The sequence below is a fragment of the Nuphar pumila genome, chromosome 15, assembly GCF_984573655.1.
Source record: "Nuphar pumila chromosome 15, dmNupPumi1.hap1.1, whole genome shotgun sequence".
NCBI lineage: Eukaryota > Viridiplantae > Streptophyta > Magnoliopsida > Nymphaeales > Nymphaeaceae > Nuphar > Nuphar pumila.
The window spans coordinates 11,296,973-11,318,799 of record NC_143263.1 but is presented as its reverse complement, the minus strand read 5'-3'; the positions used below and the strand labels follow the sequence as shown (position 1 = coordinate 11,318,799).

The 21,827-nt window shown below is 37.8% G+C and overlaps 1 protein-coding gene across 1 annotated transcript; it reads right to left on the bottom strand.

The window, feature by feature from the left end:
* Window positions 1-182: 182 nt before the first annotated feature.
* LOC149814481 (GroES-like zinc-binding alcohol dehydrogenase family protein) lies at window positions 183-19,217 on the bottom strand. Its single transcript, XM_089989786.1, has 7 exons — window positions 18,846-19,217; window positions 12,873-13,100; window positions 5,204-5,277; window positions 4,284-4,443; window positions 3,885-4,004; window positions 3,685-3,793; window positions 183-627 (listed from the first exon to the last, which is right to left on the bottom strand). Exons 1-7 carry the CDS (start codon window positions 19,065-19,067, stop codon window positions 446-448), a joined length of 1,095 nt encoding a protein of 364 aa, XP_089845912.1. The 5' UTR covers window positions 19,068-19,217; the 3' UTR covers window positions 183-445.
* Window positions 19,218-21,827: the final 2,610 nt, after the last annotated feature.

Sequence of the window (21,827 nt, the reverse complement as noted above, 5' to 3'; positions counted from 1 at the left end):
AACCGTCTATCTCAACATTTATAGAGATGGAAACCACACCCATCTCAAAAAATGCCAAGATGGATGGCTGTCAGGCAGGTTGCTGCATGGCCACCATGCGGTAACTGCTGCATATAACGTGAACACGTCTTGAAAAGGCTGTGTAGATTCCAGCCACCCCTATAAAAAGTACTCACAATATGGGAGGGAGAGAGAGAGAGAGACCTTGATCATTTGGCCAAGGTTGGCATCCTCATCACTTATACAAGAACAAATCTATCAGTGACAACGAACTTTTCCTCCGGTGCTTAAGAACAAATTGAGAGAAAGGCGATAAAGAGAGTACCGATACCTAATAGGCCTTAAGGAACAGTATTCCATGGAAATGAAATGAAACGATTATGTACAATTTCGTGCCCAGTGGTCTTGTGAGAGAGAGAGAGAGAGATGCCCTTCACCATTTTGATCAGTCAATCTCCAGCACAACCTTACCAGAAATGAGCCGCTTTTCTTTGGCTTCGTGAGCTTCTCTTGCTTGTGCAAGCGGAAATGTCTTCTCTACAGGGATCTTCAGCTTTCCAGCTTCAGCGAGCCTGTGTATCTCCTGGAGCCCTTCAGAATCTGCTCGCATATAAGTCCACGAATACTCTGCAGATCACAAGAGCAGAGTGTTGGAATCAGTGACTTGAACAAACCGTCATGAAGAGGGAGGTGGCCAAATGCCGTGATAATAAGTCTTCAGCTTTAAGAAGTCTGTCAATTCCACCCTGTGCATATTAAGGCTTTGTTTGGGAGCCTTGCAATGAGATGGAAATGCCATTTCTATGTGTTGCAAAAATGTGGTCTTGACTATGGAGTTGCCAAAACATTATCTTGTGAATGGCTGCCAACTCCATTTCCAATGCAGTGTTTTGGCAACACCGTTGCTCCCAAGCAGCAGAAAGCATGAGAGCACTAGGGGAAGCTGCATCACACCTCTGATTCAAGGCTCCCAAACAGAGCCTAAATAAAAGGGGCAAAGGAAAAACGAAATTATATAACCATTGTCCATTCAAGCCGCGTTACCGCTTGGAAAAACATCTTTTAGCAATGTTCCAACTTTGAACATTTGCAGTCAATGATACTGCTTCTTACACCCATGTGGCTACCAGGCTCTTTATCAGCCACTGGTCATTCAGCAGTTGACTTGATTTTAACAGTTCTCCACTTTTAATATTCTTTAAGTACACAATGTTTAATGTCAAGCAAAAACAATGGCTCCTTGAAGAAACAGTCATTCGCATGGATAGATGCCTTAAACCTTTTAATGAGTAAAGGATAAAATGATTTCGACCTTCATGACTCTCAGCTGAAACTAGAAAACTTCATGAATGTTGATAGATTCATAATCTCAAGGCAGCCATCGAAGGGATAAATATTACATTGACATGTTTAATTACGTATTGAATTCCTCAACATGACATGATAAACTTGAGTAGCACGCTAGTATGATTTTAGTCATATAAACAGCTCTCCAAATACTGGAGTTAACTGTCACATTTCATTAGTGCTATGATGTGCTTGATAATATGTTCCATGTCTTTGGATATGATTGCTAGAAATAAAAGTGAAAAGAAAAATGGAAGCAATAGACTGCTAGTCTCAATATGGGGCAAGGACATTTAAGAGTTCTTCAGGGGACGCTTGATTGCACAGACAGAACTGTGTAGAACAGGTCTGACTGGACACTGCTGGCCGGGCGCAAAGGCAGTCTAGACAACTCGAGTTTTGTCCAAGGTGCTCCATTCTCTCTTTTTTTGGTCCCAAGTTCCCCAGACACCAGGGGAAGGGGTGGAACACCGCGGGACATCTCAAAGGTGTCCCTCTGGATGCGTGGGACACCATGTTCCAGGTGTCCCACGCGTCCACCGTTTCTGCCTTGCACATGGAGCGCGGACAGCAGCAACCCGCAGATGCTGCTGTCTGCGCAATCAAATGCCCATTCAGGTATTACAGCAAGTTTATTAAAGAACTATCACAAGCCCCTTCAAGCAAAACCAACTTATCTGTTCCTCTCAAAAAAAAAATCAACTTATCTGTTGATGTATGTGCCATACTATACATGGTTCCATGGACTGCCCCAGTGTTGTCTATCACTTGGAAGCACTTGATATATATATATATATATATATATATATATATATATATATATATATATATATATATATATATATATATATATATATATATATATATATATATATATATATATATATATATATATATATAACTTTTATCAAATTTGAGAATTGATTGCTCATAGTAGGACCTGTTGAATGGGGTACATGAAAACTGAAAAATCAATGGTCATAACTGGATACATGGAATGGTGTTAGTATCATGCACCACAACTGAAAATTCAATTTGAAAGGGAGGTATAAAACACTCCTAAAAACCAAAGAAGGTTCAGAGATAATGTCCCCAATAAACTTAGTGTACACGCATCAGAAAATGAAATATGCTACAGATAAAAGCTGTAATGAAGTGCCCAATGAAAAGGGCAAAGTCTTCAAGCGAAAGCACGGAAGCACGCACATACACAAGAGGCCACAAAGGGGCAAAAATAAACCACAAAAAGTGATCAAGCACAAAAAGAGGTAAAAAATATTCTTCACTTCATAGAATGCTTCACAAGAAGCTTAGAAAATACATGGGGCTGAGCCCCTTATTTATACACAGCAAGGGACCCAAGGAGGGGCTCCCATAGAGTCGTTGGAGCCCCTCCAACGGTCATATTTATGACCGTTGGAGGGGTCCAACGACTCTATGTGGACCCCTCTCAAATGATTAAAAAGAAAAACTAAAAAAAGAAAAAGGAAAAAGAATAAAGGAAAAAGAAAGAAAAGAAAAAGCATATCAAGGATATGCGTGTACAGGTGAAATGACAGAAATACCCCTATCGGGTTTTACAAATATATATATATATATATATATATATATATATATATATATATATATATAGAGAGAGAGAGAGAGACACATAGACATATATATATCATATATATGTATATGTGTCGTAATCTATATATATAGATATGTATATATAAATATACATCATATTTTAACAAAAGCTTCAAAAGAGTCTTAAGAGAGTAAACAAAATATATAGCATTGCAAGGATACAGTTCCAAGTGGAGATTCCTGCAATAAGAATGATCAACAAAATTCAAAGAAACAAGTGGCAAAATCAAAACCAAACATAGGGATTTTTAGTGAAAATTACTGTCCAGCAGTAGTTTCAAAATGGTAGCTGCAATATTAAACACATTAATACATCAGGTACACTGATATTCACATATAGGTGTCACATAACAGTATATTTGGTTTGCTGAGTCATGACTCCAAATCAAATTTGATTTGGAGTAACATGAATCAGAATTGCAAGAAAGATCCCTTGCAATTCTGTTTCTCACATAAATGAGAAAACTACTCACATTTGAAAAGGCAAATGGGAGTTGGTTTCTCACTGCCCATTTTCTGATGTTTATTTAGCCGTGCCAATGAGGTTCATTCTTTCATTTGCATGAGACTCCAAATCTTGAGACATTACCAAACATGCCCTAACAGTTAAAGAAGGTATTAACATGAAATCATAAACATCACATTGTTCAGAGTAGACAACACTCTTGAAATATGAATTCAAACAGTTAGTTTGAAAACTCATACCTATCCCGTGGGAATACCGATATTGAAGCTGTTTCTTGAGCAATATGGCAGTAGCCATAGCAATGCCAACAGCTAACCCATACCTATCGGATAAGGTGGCTGTTTCTCCCTGCAAAATGAAAATTAAGGCTATTCTTTGGAAGTAGAATTCCAGTAACACGTCCAAAGCCTAAAAAAAGTTATGGCCAATAATGTGGTACCTGCAGTGTCATATAGTGCCCACCTTTCTTTAGCAGATTAACACCTATTCTTTCTGTTTCCTGGGCTCCAATGGTATCTAACACAGAATCAAATGGTCCCTTAAGCGCAAACTCAATATCCTGTAAATTGGAGACAGCAAAATTCCAACAAATGAAATAGCAACAACAGAGATAGAGTAATAACTAGACACATACTTGGAAAGTTTCCTGGACTTCTATCAAAAGACAAATAACAATGTCATGACAGTTTAATATCCAACATTCACAAGCACCCACATACTACACGTGGGAAAGAATGCTTTAGTGACATTAACTCCCGCAAAAGATATGGCTGTATCAGGCTAACCACAAATTCCTTAATGGGAAATATAACAGAAAAGCAAACCGAGCATCTACTACCTCTGCAGTGTAGTCAACAGCCTGTTCGACACCAGCAGCCTGAAGTCGACTAATACTTTGACTTCCACATGTAGTTGAGACACTACACCCTTTATCCACTGCCAGCTGAATTGCAGACTGTCCAACTGCACCTCCTCCACCAATAACTAACAACCTTTGACTAAAAATGAAAACACAAGGAATCACAAGAACGCCAAACAATATAATGTGATTGAATTAAACAGCATACTTCCACTCAAAGATTTTCATTATTGGCCATTTTTAATCCATGCCCGTACAGCAAATGGCATGGTGAACTAGTGAGAAACACCATCAATTGAGGAAAATGTAATGTTCAAATGATTCAGCATTAGTGGAACAAATAAACATGAAAAGTATGCAATCTAGGGGTGATAGATGATTTCTTTATGAAATTTCCGGAGATAATCCCAAACCGATCATGATTGGAATTAATCCTTGTGTTGACCCTCCAGGGCAGCTTTTTGTACTATGGACAAGCAGTAGTTGGAATATGCCAGTCTATGTGCTGGCCAAATTTGAAAAATGTCGAGATTTTACTGTAATATTTTTGAAAACTGATACATTCTAGGAAAAAACACATTATTTCCAGAACACCACCAACTTGATATCAATGCTATAAAAGCACTTTTTCTGACACTTTATATTTGCTATGTTCCTTACCGTTTTATATATTTTTATTTTTATATATTCTGATATGGTCCTCATATTTTCCCACAATTTTTAATTTACAGTCTTTCCTTATTAGACTTCCCGAGAATGAGATTTGTGGCATTGCCCCAAAGTAGAAAAAATCCCCTAAACACACTCTTTAATTGCTTTCTAGTTCGATATGCAGCCGCACAGCTTCATTTATGAAGAGAATAGCAAATGCTGATTCAATAAAAAAACAGGTAACATACCCAATGGAAATTCGAGCAGTACCATACAAAGCTCGCCATGCAGTCAATGCAGCAAAGGGGATTGCACTTGCTTCCTACAGGATCACACAGTGCATTTGGCAACAATCATGTACAGGTAGAAATAATTATGACAAAGTACATCATCTGACATGGAAACAAAAAGAACGGTGATATTTTCTGTACATTGCTATTACCACCAAAACCCCAGGGAAAAATGGAAATATAAAAGAAAAAAACTCTAAAACTTAACTTAGTGCAGACATTGGTGTTAAGATATATGTAACATTTCCGTATGTTGTTGTATTTGTCTTGTATATACCAAAGTACACTTTAAGTGTAATTTAGGTATTTTCTTTCTTTCTTTTGATGTGTATTCTTGTACATTTAATTTGAGTTGTATTCAAGGTATATTTTACTTTAGGTATGCCTTTTATGTATTTTAGGAGAGGTATAATTTAGGTATACCTATTAGATTAATAAATACACTCATAGCATACTTTAGGTTAGATTAGGTTTTGTGGTCATTATTAAAATGACTACATGTATTTTTGTTTTTTGCTTTTCTTTTTTTTTGGTCATTTTCTGAATGACCAACAAGCCTTGGGGTTTTAATGGCAAGTTTGACTAGCTTTAATGACTAGATTGAATAGTCAAAGTAGTTGTTGGGATTTTCTCTAACAACTAGTTTGACTAGTCAAACTAGCCATTAGGACTAGCTCTAGCTCTAACGGCTAGTTTGACTAGTCAAATTAGATGTTATGTCTTCCTTTATATATTGTCCATCCTTTTATTGTATAGGTGAGAGAGGATGGATGAATATATGGTGCGTTTGAGTGTTTTATAGTGAGGTTCATTTGCAATTTTTGTTTATTTTGTTATTAGTAAAAATTATTTATTTTATTTCTTGTTGTTCTTATGAATGTATAAATATATTATTTCTTTTTTTTGGTTAAATAAATTGTGTTTGTGCTTTAATTCCTTTTGTATATTGGGTTTTGCACCACTTCGTAACAATTGGACTGCTCTACCCAGTTACAGGTGGAATTTTGAAGGTCGAACTTGTTGGCACTTTTGTGGCCTTGGTGACGACGTTCAGATAAATAATGGATCAATCGGTTAATTTCTTGGCATAAATTTAGGTCATATAAAAAAATCCAGATATTAAAAAGATAAGATTCGGAACGAAGAGATACGTAAAGCAGTCCATCATATTCAAAAAGTGAGTGTAGCTGAGATGCGGATGCTTAGATGGATGTGTGGAAATACAATAAAAGATAAGATTCGGAACGAAGAGATACGTAAGAAGGTAGGTGTTGCACCCATTGAGAATAAGATGCGAGAGAATCGTTTACGGTGGTTTGGACATATTCGGCGAAGGCCTAATGATGCTCCAGTTAGAAGGTTGGAGAAATGGGAAAATATATTAGTTAAAAGAGGTAGGGGTAGGCCTAGGAAGACTTGGATGGAGATGATAGGAAAGGATATGAATGCTTTGAACCTCACCGAGGACATGGCGTTGGATAGAAATGATTGGAGGAAAAGGATTCATGTGGAAGACCCAAAATGAATTTCTTTTTTGGCTCATATCGCTGACCCCAATTGTTTTGGGATGAAGGCGTAGTTGTTGTTGTTGTTGTTGTTGTTGTATAAAAAAATCCAGATATCTTTCTATATGAGCATGATTGCATACAGTCAGAAACTTGAACAAGTAGTCCTACCAATGTAGAAGTGCCATGTGCATTAATCAGGGTTATCCTTGCTTGGTCGATCCCCTGTTATCAGGGCATGCTCTGTTGCATTATCTATATTTTTTTAATTTCCTCCAGTGAGTCTTTTCTCCTCATTTTTTGGGAGAAAACACAAGCCTGCATTTATTGCCAAAGAATTCATGCAGTCTTTAATATGTTATTGCTAATACATGGTCAGCCATTGCACCATATGTGATGAACACAGGACAAAATCCCTACGGTCAACAATATGTCAAAGAGCCAACGACAAGTCAAAAGCCCTATCTTCAAGACTTCAACAATATGTCAAAGAGCCAACGACAAGCCAATTCCATTCTATGGTAGTGACAAACGAATTCCATGTGGACATGTTGGGTCCCACTGGAAGAAAGAGGGAACCCATGACACATGTTTGCATGGGACTGGCCTATCAGCAATTCTATGACAGAGCAAATGACGCAACCTTTTCCCTGTATATGGACTATTCATAGACCTGATAATGTTTTTTTTCTGTAGTTTACTTTTCATTAAGGATGCAATATGAGAGTTTCTGCTTTCCAACAAAACCCAAGATTTGCAAATATAAATCACCCCTACTGGATATTGCATATGTAGGATTAGTCAGAAGTCAGTCCAGTGATCTTAAAATACAATAAGGCTTCCTAGGAAACAACATTTCTTCCCTTAACTGCCAATTGTTGTCGGTGCCCAACTATCGGATACAAGATTTAAGCATTATCCAGGCATGAAAAAACAAAAGGAAACATGCAATATTGAATCAGAACAAGGAGTAATCTCCTAAGAATGCAGTCCAAAGAACTGATCTGCTGAAATCTCTGACTCAATAGAATATTCTATTTTGTTTTCTACCGTCCAAACTCCAGATTTTAAAGTCTTCTACGGTTCTACCTTATCTGACTACAGTTAACATACGCTTCAGTTACCAACATATGCCCATCACTATCATCATGCCCAAAATATGATTCAGACTCAACCTATGTCACAGGGATTCGGCTAGCAGGGTGCCGCACCCGCGTCGACTCGACTCGACGCGGATGCGGGTGCGGCACCGGGTGCAGTCAACCCAATCCTGGGTGCGTTGACCGCACCCAGGATCATTTCGGTCCATTTTTGTTTGGATTTTTTTTTTTTAAAAAAAAAAATTGCCCTACGAAATGGGCTGCGAAATTTTTTTTTAAAAAAAATTCTGCTAGCAGCTGCCTTCTCAATTTAGTAAAAGATTTTCTCTCTCCACAATAAATGACAGCAGTTGCTGCTCCTGCCTTTTCAATTTCGTAAAGGATTTTCTCTCTCCACAATAAATGACAGCAGCTGCTGCTCCTGCCTTTTCAATTTCGTAAAGGATTTTCTCTCTCCATAATAAATGATAATGATGGTTCTTTTTAGTAAAGGATTTCCACTGTTCTCCTGACGAAATGGGTGTGTGCAGCTGTATATAAAATGAAATTTGAAAAAACCCGTGTCGCATATATATATATATATATATATATATTATTTATTTTTATTTTTGCCCCTGCCGCACCCCCGCACCCGGGTTTTTTGGAAGTGCCGAATCCCCGCACCTGCACCCATGTGACATAGGACTCAACTCTATTGTCCAAATCAGAATAAAAAGACAGACAAGAAAAAGCCAGCTAAAAACTTTCAACTCCTCAGGAAAATGTGTTCCGGGCTATGTCACACGGACCCTTCTAACATGGCACCGCACCCGCACACGGGTGGGTGCGACACTTGGACACAGCTTCCTTTGTGTCAGGTGAAGTCAACCACACTGAGGTCCATTTCTATCCAAAAGTAGATTCAGTTAACCCTAATCAAGTCCATTTATATCTATATTATATATATATATATATATAAATACATAAATGCACACAAATACACATAGCGTTAACTTAAAACTATTAAAATATATATATATCCTCCCCGCACCCCCGCACCCAAGTTTTTTTAAAGTGCCGCATCGCCGACCCGCATCCGCATCCGCACCCGCACCTATGTGACATAGATTCCGGGTGAGCTCTAAAGTCTAAACTCTCATCAGCCTCATTCATACGTTCACTTCCATCTATATCAGCCTTGTTCCTGATCAATATTGTGCCAACATTGTTGGATGCAACTAATCTAGTTATGAGTTTCTTTAAGTTGTTAACATTGTAAACAAGATCAGGTTTTCAAAACCAAGAAGAAACAAGAGTTAAATGTGGATACTTCCCAGTGAAATCATTCCCAGCATAGTACGCATAGCCCTGCTACAGTAAGATTAAAAACACTAGAAAATGAAAAGCTGAATGCACACTGATTATTGCTCTCTTTTAGTGACTGCTAAATAAATCCACTTGGCTCTCAGTGGCAACCCTGAGGGCTGGAAGCCTGGAAGAACTTTGATGCCGCTTGTGCTCATTGGATAACCTAAAGAGATGACCATTTAAAATAAACCAAATTATCTAGCCATATATCAATAATTCAGATAATGATATATGGTGGAACGAGGATGTCAAATTAGCTATTAAGGTTAAAAGAGAGTGTTATAGAAATCTAAGTAAGAGTCGTGATAATGAGAATTTGGAGAAGTATATGATAGCAAAGAAGGAAGCTAAAAAAGTAGTTCGAAACGCGAGAGATAAGGTATATAAGGAGGTTTATGACAAGTTGGATACCAAAGAGGGCGAGAAGGATATTTATAGGCTTGCAAAGATGAGAGATAGGAAATCGAGGGATTTGGGTATGATTAGATGTATCAAAGATGAAACACAAAGGGTTTTAGTCAAAGATGAGGAGATTAAGGAGAGATGGAAAGATTATTTTGATAAGCTATTTAATAGATGTCATGCTCAGGATCTTGGAGATTTGTCCATTCCTTTTCATGAGATAAATCGTGACTTCATGCGCAAGATTCAAAAGAAATTGTAAAGGCTTTGAAGAAAATGAAATCAAGAAGAGCAGTTGGCCCAGATGGTATACCTATCGAGGCTTGGAAATGTTTGAGAGAGAAAGGTTTAGAATGATTGACAAATCTTTTTAACAAGATTTGGCGGACAAATAAGATGCCTAATGAGTGAACGAAAAGTACTTTAGTGCCTCTATATAAGAATATGGGTGATATACAAGATTGCACAAACTATCGTGGTATAAAACTCATGAGTCATACTCTGAAACTTTGGGAGAGGGTGATTGAGTTTAGGTTGAGGAAGGTTGTCATGATATCGGAGAATCAATTTGGTTTTATGCCTGGAAGATCAACTATGAAAGCTATGCATCTTCTTAGACAACTTATTGAGAGAAATAGAGAGAGGAACAAAGATTTGCATATGGTTTTTATTGATTTGGAGAAGGTATATGATAGAGTACCTAGGAACGTTCTCTGGTGGACAATGATGAAGAAAGGTGTTTCTCTCAAGTACATTAGTATAATTAAGGATATGTATGAAGGAGTAGTAACCAATGTCTGCACTTGTGGAGGGGTGACAACCAATTTTTCTATAACAGTTGGGTTACATCAAGGATCTGCTTTAAGTCATTTCCTATTTGCTATAGTGATGAATGAGCTTACGAGATCAATTCAAGGAAATATGACATGGTGTATGTTGTTTGCTGATGATATTGTTTTGATTGATGAGTCTAGAGCTGGGGTTAATGCTAAGTTAGAATTATGAAGACAGATATTGGAAGCAAGAGGTTTTAAGTTGAGTAAGAGTAAGACAGAATATATGAAATGTCGGTTTAGTAAGCAACGAAGTAGTGATAGGAGTATAGTGAAGCTTGGTGAGCAAGAAATATTGGTGGATGATTGTTTTAAATATTTGGGATCTATCATTCAAAAGTATGGAGAAATTGATGGAGATGTAAATCATAGGATAAAGGTTGGGTGGATGAAATGAAAAAGTGCAACTGGAGTGTTGTGCGATCGTAGAATGCCATTGCGGTTGAAGGGAAAGTTTTATAGGACGACTATTAGGTCTGCTTTACTATATGGTACGAAATGTTGGGCTGCCAAGAGACATCATATTCAAAAAATGAGTGTAGCTAAGATGCGTATGCTTAGATGGATGTGTGGAAATACAATAAAAGATAAGATTCAGAACGAGGAGATACGTAAGAAGGTAGGCGTTGCACCCATTGAAAATAAGATAAGAGAGAATCGTTTACGGTGGTTTGGACATATTCGGCGAAGGCCTAATGATGCTCCAGTTATAAGGATGGAGAAATGGGAAAATATATTAGTTAAAAGAGGTCGAGGTAGGCCTAGAAAGACTTGGATGGAGATGATAGGAAAGGATATGAATGCATTGAACCTCACCGAGGACATGACATTGGATAAAAATGATAGGAGGAGAAGGATTCATGTGGAAGACCCAAAATGATTTTCTTTGTTGGTTCATATCGCCGACCCCAATTGTTTTGGGATGAAGGCGTAGTTGTTGTTGTTGTTGTATATCAATAGTTCAGATCAGACTTGAGTTTGAGGTCTAAGCAGCAAAATGGCATGGGTTAAGTTGGCCCGCTGCTGGGCAAGCTCAATGATGCATGTAAAGATAATATGAAATATTTTTGTTATGGAAATAAAACTGGCCTACTTTGTTGTTTATCCAAGAAAAATTGATGAACAAGGACAACAAGAGTACATTCATTTTGCTCTATTAGCAGGCATGTAGTTGTGATTTAAGTTGAGAATGCAACAAGAGCCAAGGGTAGTGTATCCAGAGTTGTCCTTGTTTATTTGAAGGGCAAAGTGGTAATTTTTCAACTCTTTCACGGGGTATCATTGTTATTTTTATTCATTTCTTGTCAATTTGGGAATTAGGACATAAGTCAAACTCGCCTAAAATGCTCAGGTCAGTTAGTTTTCTGAGTCTAGGTTGTAGGAGAATGTTAGTCATTTCCAAAATTATAATTGACAATTTCAGAAAAATGTTTCATACATATGATTACGTGGAGTTGTTGTTTGTGTGTGTTTTCCTCTTGGTTTATTTCTCCATGATAAGAAGACTTGCTTCAATGGTATATTCATGATGTTTCACAAGGTGATTTTCTTGTTTGGATAAACAAGAGTCATACTGCAAGAAACTGTCTTGCATTTGTTTTTCATTTTTCCTTGCTTCAATCAAGTAACATCAACACAAATTGCAGCCATATCTGTGCCATCTAGTGCCAATATCTGGCATGCAGACACATCCAAACCTGACAGGCCCCTTGAAGTTAAAATCAGGTTGAGTTCAAATCCATGTAAATCAAACCAACAACTTAATAGCACCAAGGAGCATCTTAATCAGGCCACACCTACATAGGTTGCATGTATGCTGCTTTATGCCAAACCCAGAGCATGCTGGTCAGTTCTGGGTGCATAGAATAGATAGGCTGAAAAGATTTTATTTATCAACACACAAAGCCACTTGTTTCATGTTGCACAATGGAAAAGATTCTATCAGAATATGTAAATCACCTTTAGCTGATTTAGACATAATACATTCAGTAATGTACTGTAAGGGTTCATAAATAAATGTTTTGAATATCAAAAACTTGTGGGAGATTCTGGTTCATTCTTTCTGTTTTGAATGTCACCAAAAAACATACCACCATCATTTCATTAATGCCGGATCCTACAACTGTATAGGTGGTTAAAATTCAACATTAAAAGTAAAGAGAAAATTATTCATACAACACAAAAGCAAAACAAATCGAATATTGAAAAATAAGGAATGTACTTTATCTCCAAGGAAGTAACAAGAGATACCTAGAATTCGTAAAGATTAAAAGCAAATACAAGCTTTAACAGAAGCATCTCAATATTCAAGAAGAGTTAATAGTGGGAGAGAGGAAAGCCTACTCACAATTAAATATATAATAAGTGAAATAATTATGTGCAGGACAGGTTTTGTCAAACTACTAATATAAACAGTCAAAGCAGCTACAAGTTCACTAACCACATGTGTTAATGAAGGTGGTTTCCGAGTAAGCTCATCTTCGGAAAGAATTGCATAGTCAGTGTATGTACCCCTAATAGCAGTTGGATGCAATGCACCAAAAACTTCTTGGCCAACGTTAAGTGAACTAACAGAAGCTCCAACAGCTGCAACTTCGCCACTAACATCACGACCCAAAATAAGAGGCAACAGCGGTTCAAATATGGAACGACCATAACCAGATCGCATCTGAAGAATATGAAAAATGAACAAATAACAAAAAGAAATGTACAATATTCTAACAAGAAGCTGATTGACAAAAAAACAAAACTTTTGATGTCGTTGAAGGAAAATATTCCATACAACTCATTAACAATTCAGAATTTTCAAGCAAGATAAAAAAAAACTTGGAAAATGAATAACAATGTATTTTCATAGAATTTACTAGCTCAGTAAAAACTATTGAAATAAAAAACACAAAACAGTAATTAAATGAAAATGCTAACATGGTATCATAAAACACAGGCTTGATCCTAGCTACATATAGAAGGATTAAACCAAGAAAACTTTACAGCTATAACTTAACTATGAATACTACACATAGAAACTATGAGGAAATTCTTATTGTTTTTTCAAGAAGGGAGAAAAATATATGAGAAAAGACTATACAATGTGCAAGGGGATGATGTTCCAAGGAGTCACTTTTCTAAGGGGAAAAAATAACCCTTAACCAGTGAAACCCATCAAACAATTAGCACAAGGCTCCTTAGTAGGGCTGGGCAATGAACAAGCCCATACATTGGATGGGGCCCAGACTAATTCAGCTAGATCATGACAGGTCTAGACCGGGTTTGAGCTTCAAATACCCAACCCAGACCTGTCCCAGCTGGGCTGGGCAGCCCATGACCCACAAGGTGCTCAAGGAGAAAAAGTACTCCTGAACCAGTCAACCCATCAAACAACTAACACGAGCTCCTTAGTAGGGTTGGGCAATGAACAAGCCCATATAATGGATGGACTAGGACTAATTCAGCTAGATCACGCCAGGTCTATACCGGATTTGGGCTTCAAATACCCAACGCTGACCTGGCTCAGCCGGACTGGGTGCCCCTTGACCCACAGGGTGCTCAAACTGTTGCCCACTCCTACTCCCCAGGCAGGAGCCTCTAAGGCCCAAAATCAATTCCTTACTCCTAAAGAGGTGTAGATTATGAAATTTCTCTTTCCCAAAGTTGCACAAAGAAAGTCCATCATCTTTTAGGCTTTGTTTGGGAACCCTGCATTGACATGGAAACACCATTTCTATGTGTTGCCAAAATATTGTTTTCCCAAAATGTGGTTTTGATGGGAGTTGCCAAAAACATCATCTTGTGAATGGTGTTGAAATGTGGTGTTGGGGCTGTCAACTACATTAACAGTGCAGTGTTTTGGCAGAATCACTGCTCCCACACAACAGGGAGCATGGGATAACTAGGGAAACTGCAACACACCTCTGTTTTAAGGCTCCCAAACAGAGCCTTAATCTTACATATACCTTTAACATATGGAATCAACAATAGAATCCAACAAAGTTTGTGTTCTTAGTTGTGTGGCGTGTGGACAGACTGCCATCATCAGATTTGCATAGTTCTTGCAAAGTGCACCTTTAGCAGCAGTTAAGACTGCCATAAAAAAGTGTTTAGAAGTGATCACAACTGTTGCTAAAGGTGTTTTTGCTTTGGCAGTTTGGTTTTTCTGTTGAATCCACATGGACACACATCTAAGAATCTGTACCCCATCCATGTGGATAGGGTTTCACACCTACCCTTCAACTTATATAGACATGATTCAGGATTGGAACTACCTTCATCGGCAGCTAAAGATATGAGAGTTAAATCCATTAAGTGATAAACAATCTTATTATTAGGGAATGATGCTACAGGACTGTTTACTGTTGACGGATCAAAAACATATGAGAGTTAAATCCATCAACTGATAAACAATCTTATTATTAGAGAATGATGCTACAGAACTGTTACAGTTGACAGTATATATATATATATAGAGAGAGAGAGAGAGAATTATAGCTCTTATAGAGTGGCATCACTGATGGCTCAGGTGCCCCTGGGTGGAGCCCTTCTTCACTGTCCACCTAAGCTGCATAGGAAACGTTCAAAGCCGAGCCAGGGAACAATAAAGCTTCATAGGGTCTTTCTGTCCAGGACTCCAGGTGCAAGTAGTCTGCATCTAAGTCATAAATATCGCTGATATTTTCAAAATCTCACGATATTATAGCAAAATATTCACAAAACGTAACATTCCCGATAATATTGCAAGATTTTCAAAATCTCGCTTACTTTTAATATCTAGCGATATTATCACAAATATTTCACATTTATATCAAGAGCTAAACAACTAAAATATTAAAAAAAAAACTATTTTGATTGCCTCACCTACTTTCTTGAAAATGAGAGAAGCTTTTAATGCTCATCCTTTTACCTCTTCTACTTTCTTGAAAAAGAGAGCTAGCCCAACCTTTTAAAATAAGGCATTATATCAAGAGCTAAACAACTAAAATATTAAAAAAAAAAAACTATTTTGATTGCCTCACCTACTTTCTTGAAAATGAGAGAAGCTTTTAATGCTCATCCTTTTACCTCTTCTACTTTCTTGAAAAAGAGAGCTAGCCCAACCTTTTAAAATAAGGAAGGCATTTAATGCCCACCCCATGTTAGTTGGGCAGGCTTCTTTTTTTAAGCAGAAGGGAGGGGAGGGCCGGAGGCCCCCTTTTTATAAAGTATGTTAGAGGCTTCCCTCACCCATTCTCTTTGATATGGGACTAATCCCATATGAAGGGGCAATAATAGCATAGTGCTCAGCCCAAAACTACAAGCTCTTTATTTTCTTTCCATTCTCTTTCTCTTTATCTCCAATACAAACTAATATTTTTTTCCTCTCTTTCAAAATATATATTTCTATTTTTTTTATTTGTCAAGATTATCCAGAATTTTCTCCAAGAAAAACACATTTTTTTAAAATATCTCGATATATTCTCTCGCTGAGAATATCCCGAGAACTAGATTTGTGACTATGACCCGCATCTTCACAAACATGTCTATTTCACCGAGCCTCTCTTCGAGACAGTGCCCAGATCCTTATGCCTTTCGTGTGTGTGTGTGTGTGTGTGTGTGTGTGTGTGTGTGTGTGTGTGTGTGTGTGTGTGTATACATATATAGTTCAGCATCTTCACAACCATGTTTATTTCACCAAGCTTGTCTTCGAGACAGTGCCCAGATCCTTATGCCTTTGGTGTGGGCTGGTATATATATATATATATATATATATATATATATATATATATATATATATATATATATATATATATTGCTAACAAAGAAAATTCTACTCATATGAATTAGGGTTGCAAACGGATCGAACTCAAGAAGGTCAAATTTTGACTGTTCCGAATTTGATCCGATCTGACTCCCTAATGTATTTCATGATCCGAAATCTGAACTGTTTGCATCCCTAATATGAATGCCTAGATGCCCACAACAAGAGAGAAATCATGCATATAGTTACCTAGTAAAGGACGCTTTTCTTAGCATGCATATCTCATATCAACATGACACGGCACTCATACACTCGGAAAGAGGGAATCATTGCAATGGCTGTGGAATTTTCCATACGTTCAAGGAACACAAATTCATTTTCAAAGCTCACTTGCCCTAATCTAGGCAGTATTTGAGTTCATTTGGGTGCAATCAGGGGTGGAGCCACATTCACAGGAGGGTGGGCACATGCCCACCCTAACCCGAAGAAATCCCTAAAGAGGGATATAGGTCAGGGTAGGCAGTGCCCACCCTACCCCATGTGCAGTGCCCAGCCTGACCAGGTCAGAGTGGGAACCGGTGACTGATCCAATCCCCCCACCCCCAATTTAGCCCTAAACAAACAAAACTCTCTCTCTCTCTCTCTCTCTCTCTCTCTCTCTCTCTCTCTCTCTCTCTCTCTCTCTCTCTCTCTCTCTCTCTGCGACTGTGAGGCTTTGTAGCCTGAGTCGTGACCCCAACTAGGTTGTTTCGCCTCTACGACCCTACCCGCCCTATTCCACCCTCCCCGAGGCTCTGCCCCTAACCCCAACCACCCAGGCACGGGCATCCATCTCTCTCTCTCTCTCTCTCTCTGAAGTTGTGGCCCCCTCCGCTCTCTCTTTGTCTAAAAATAATACCTACTTCTCATCAATACAAGCGTTCATTCCATCAGATCTTTCATGTAAGATTCTGAAATTTCAAAAGGACTCATCATCTTGCTCCTTCTTTTTATTCTTTTTTGTGGGTTTTTGAGTTTGGAGTTCTTTGTTTTGTGATCTGTTTTTTTTACTTCGTTTCTATGGATCCAGTTATGTTATGCTGTAATCGTTGGCTGAGAATGAGATGTATTCCATATTCGTATTCTTGGACTGAACAACTGGGCAGCCTGGGCCAGAAAAAATTAACTTATTCAATAACTTAGATCCTTTTGCTTGGATAATCATTCAATTTAGGATTTTATTGATACATGTAATTAAGATTTTTTGACTTTCTATCGATCTAGTTTTGACAGATAAAACATGTAAAATAATTTAATTTTCTAAAAACTGAAAATTTGAAAATCATTTACAGAGAAGCGTAGACTAAGGATGAATGCTAGTTGTCTTTTCCACAAGTTATAGGAAAACCAGAGGGTTAGCCCCTTGCATATTGATGATGTAAGAATTAGAGTTTCAATTTTTTATTTGTTTAAATGACATGAATTTGGATTATGCTTTTAGAGTGTCATGTGTTTTTTTTTGTAATTCTTGACTTCGGTTAGAACTTAGAATAATAGAATTTGAGTTATTTTTGTTTCAATTAGCATAGATGAGAATTTTAGGTTTCTTCAATTAGTATATATTTGTTTTTTTTTAATTAATTCAATTCTTATTCACTTATTAATTACTTATTACTTGTTAATAATCATTAGTATATGATTCTTTGTAAGTTATTTGAAAAATTTATGATAAAGATAAATTGGTGAAAGACATAAAATTTATTAAATATGTTTTATGTTCCTCTTAGTTTTGAATGGCTTGTACTAGTTCTAATTATTTATAAAACATTTTTTATGTTCTTTGTAGATTTTTTGAAAGATTAATTAATTAATTAGCTATTTATTTGTAAGAATTTTTTGTTCCTTTGTCACTTCTTGTTAAATGCATTTCAAGATCGAAGCTTGCTTAGTCGCAGTGCATTATTAATTGAAGGTACTTTCTTTGATCTTTATATCAAATGAAGCTAAATGTTGAAGTATACAGGGGCATAGCTAGGGGGGGGCAGGACTGGGCTGTAGCCCAGTCCTGCCTCCCCAAACAGTTAATTTTTTTTTTTTTAAAGCCCAGTCCTAGCCCTGCCCTGATTCCATATGAAATAGATTTTTATCCATTTTTTAGCCCAGCCCTGACTGCAGCAAATAGTTTGATTTGTTCATATGAAATAGATTTTTATTAATAATTGTAGCCATTTTTATTTTATCTCAAAAAAAAAAATTCAGGGGCGCTGCCCCCGAACCCCCGACTATCACACAAATAAATTTTTTTTTGCTACACCCCTGTTTGCCCCCCCCCCCCCCCCTCACATGAATCCTAGCTACGCCCCTGGAAGTATACATGCATATTTCTTTATTACTGAAAACATGAGTTTCAACCAAGGTTCCTAATTATAAATATGACAACTATATAGTTCCTCAATGTTTTTTTGCACTTGTTAGTATAGTTTATTGTCATAACTTTTTTACTGTGCATTTGTGCCCAGCCTAACTTAAATTCATGGCTCTGCACCCACTTAGCTTAAATTCCTGAATCCTGCCCTGGGTGCAGTGGAGATGTGTGCAGCTAGCTCCTTCTCGCCACAAGAAGGAGCTCTATAATTATAAACAGAAGACTATAAAATGTCCAAGAGGGCATCCATAAGGCTAGAATGAGAGAGAGGAGCTCACTCGAGTGTCGAGAGGGTTGACGGAGACGGAGCGAGCCCGGACCAGCACGTCGCGCGGCTTCAGATCGGGGATCTCCAGGCCTGATCGGAGCTCCAACACGCCTGGGTCCCCGAACCTCGGCACGACCACCGCCCGGCACGTCGTGCTCAGGAGCCTAAACCATAGTTTCGCCGCCGCCGGAGCGGTGGTCGAGGAGGAGGAGCGAATCCTCAGAACCGCCATTCGCCTCCCTTCTCGCCCGACGCCTTCAACCCGGCCACTCTTCGGAACCGACGCCTAAAACCCTCCGGACGCCTAAAACCTTCTTGTTTCTTCCGGGGAGTACACCTCCCGTTCTTGATAGATCGGAAGCGTCGGATTCAGGAAGATCGTTCGGCGGCAGCTCCCTTCCTCACTTTTCAAGCCATCGTGGAAAACATTCCGTAACCCATTGTTCACTCTGAAAATTAAGGGCAAAGTTTATTGTTTGCCGCGTAGATAAAATGAAAATATTTCCTTTTTAATACTCTTGTATCTTCCCAAATACCAAACATTTTATAAAAATGGCTTGATATCAACGACGGCTTGATTTTCCCTCACAACCATAATCATTGGGTTTCTTTAAAAGTGACAGTTGAAAGTCAACCTCCTCAGTTGGTCAAAGGACAAGAATGATCTTCCGCATTGGGCTGCGTCACTCATGTGAACCTGTGGACGTGGAGACTGGGGAGAACGGCTTCACTACGTGTTCATTTGTGCGTCGGTTGGTAGGGATGGGCTGATGGCAGTCGATTTGGGGGAAACGGGGCCTCGCCCCGCCCCGCCCCGCCCCGCCCAGTTTGGATCAGGTATGGAGGACATGAATGGGGATAGTGGCGGAAATAGAGGTTAAAATCAAAACCTGTGCGGGATGGACTGCCCGGTCCTCGATCTCGAATGAACTAAAATACTTTTTAGAGATGACAGTGGATCGACCCTCCTAGCTCAGTTTGGATCGAGTATGCAGGGCATGAAAATGGTATGGAGCTGTGGATTTAGGTTAAAATCAAAACCCGTGTGGGCATAGAGGACAAAATTTTGAGACGGGGCGATGGTGGAGACATTGTCCCCCGCCCCCACCCAAGGTCAGGTACCTGGTCTTGGTGTCAAGAGACTTTAGACTCAGACCCACCAAAGCAGATTCTATGGTGTTACCAGGTTGAGTTTATGACATCCGAACCTAGACGTGACATTCTGCATTGGGATTAGGTGATAACCTATTTTGATTTGGATATGAATCCAATATATCAAACATAGGCGGATCTAGATATCTTCCCGCTATATTGGGTTTAAATCTTTCTGTATTTGTTTTCTTAAAGGCATACTTTTGGTACCCTGAGGGTGCTGCACTATCTACTCCATTGTTTTCCTAATGTTTGCATTTGATGCATAATAATATAACTGAAAATAATCCTACGTATGGCAAAAATGACACATTTTTCGAAATGCTTTACAACTTTCACTATTCTCCTCACGTCAAAAATCGCAAATATTCAGTTTTAAAAAGTCCTTTTTACCTTTCGCACGTATAAACTTCTTAAATATATGTGAATTTCATCTAAAATATGTAATTATTTTTTACATAATAGTTTTTGTTCTTATATATATATATATATATATATATATATATATATATATATGAATTGACGTTAAAAAGTTGTGTTTTTATATTCATTGGAAGATGAGACACAAGTCTATAACTTTTTTGTTTTTAGTCGAAACTGAAAATTGATTTAAGATTTTCATTTCCATTTCTGAGTTCTAAAAACTAGAATAAAAGCATGCTCTACATACTAGAACAATTAAATAGTCTTAGCTTCGAGAAGATGTTTCAACCAAGAAAATAAAAGATTTCAAAAAAATACATAAAAGAACAAAGAAACTAGATAGAAATATTTTTCAACGACATCTGATTCCCTGAAAAATGATAAATAGACACTAGGATATAGCCACGACAGTGTTCCTAAAACAAGAGATGAACATGAACTTCAAACGCCGCTAAAAGCCTCAAAGGATGTGCCCAATAAATTTTTTTGGCACCTTTAAGCGTCACTAATGGTCCTAATGAAGTTGTGGCCTTTAGTGATGCTTTGAAATTACCACTAAATGTCATTTTTTGAACTTATATATAAGAAAATTCACATAAATATAAGGAAGTTCACATTTGTAACCATGTGGATTTCCTCCTAAATATGCATATTTCCTCATAAATATGAGGACTTCCTTGTATATATATAGAGACTTTCTCTCAAATATGCAATTTTTTTTCAGGTCCGATAGAGGTGACAAATATTATGATAGGTTCATTGAGATGAAGCAAAGGAAATGACCATTAGCGCAATTTCTCAAAGAGGAAGGCATTGTGTCTCAGTATACCATGCCTGATAGTGCTTACCAAAATGGTGTAGCTGAGAGGAGAAATCGTACGATTTAAAAAATGGTCAGGGCCATGTTGAATTATTCAACACTTCCCATCAAGTTGTAGGGTAAAGCCTTAAGGACTATTGTGCATATTTTGAATAAGGTTTCTATCAAATCTATACCTAAAACTCCCTACGAGTTGTGAACGGGAAGGAAACCATCACTGTCTTATATACACATATGGGGTTGTTCTGCATATGCTAAGTTGTATAAACCACACATTAAAGCTTTTGATTCAAGAACAACCAATGAATATTTTATTGGTTATCCAGAGAGATCAAAAGGATACATGTTTTATTGCTCATCTCATTCACCACAATTTGTTGAAATGAATAAAGCAAAATTCCTTGAAGATAGTTCAGTCAGATTAAGTGTACTTCAAAATCTTGATTTTAAGGAAATACAAGATCAAGTTTTATTACTTGTTGAGGAGAACACTGGGAGATACCATATTGTTATTCCTAATAATGATGTGGTTGATCACCCAGTTCTTGATGCACAAATCCAAAATGAACCTATTATGGATAATGCAAAAGAACACAA

Coding starts and splice junctions, on each gene's coding strand:
- LOC149814481 (XM_089989786.1), bottom strand. CDS start 19,067: ATGGCGGTTCTGAGGATTCGCTCCTCCTCCTCGACCACCGCTCCGGCG. Junction 13,101..18,845: donor TCAACCCTCTCGACACTCGA/GTGAGCTCCTCT, acceptor CATATTCTTCAG/ATGCGATCTGGTTATGGTCG. Junction 4,005..4,283: donor CTGTTGACTACACTGCAGAG/GTAGTAGATGCT, acceptor TCCAATTTACAG/GATATTGAGTTTGCGCTTAA.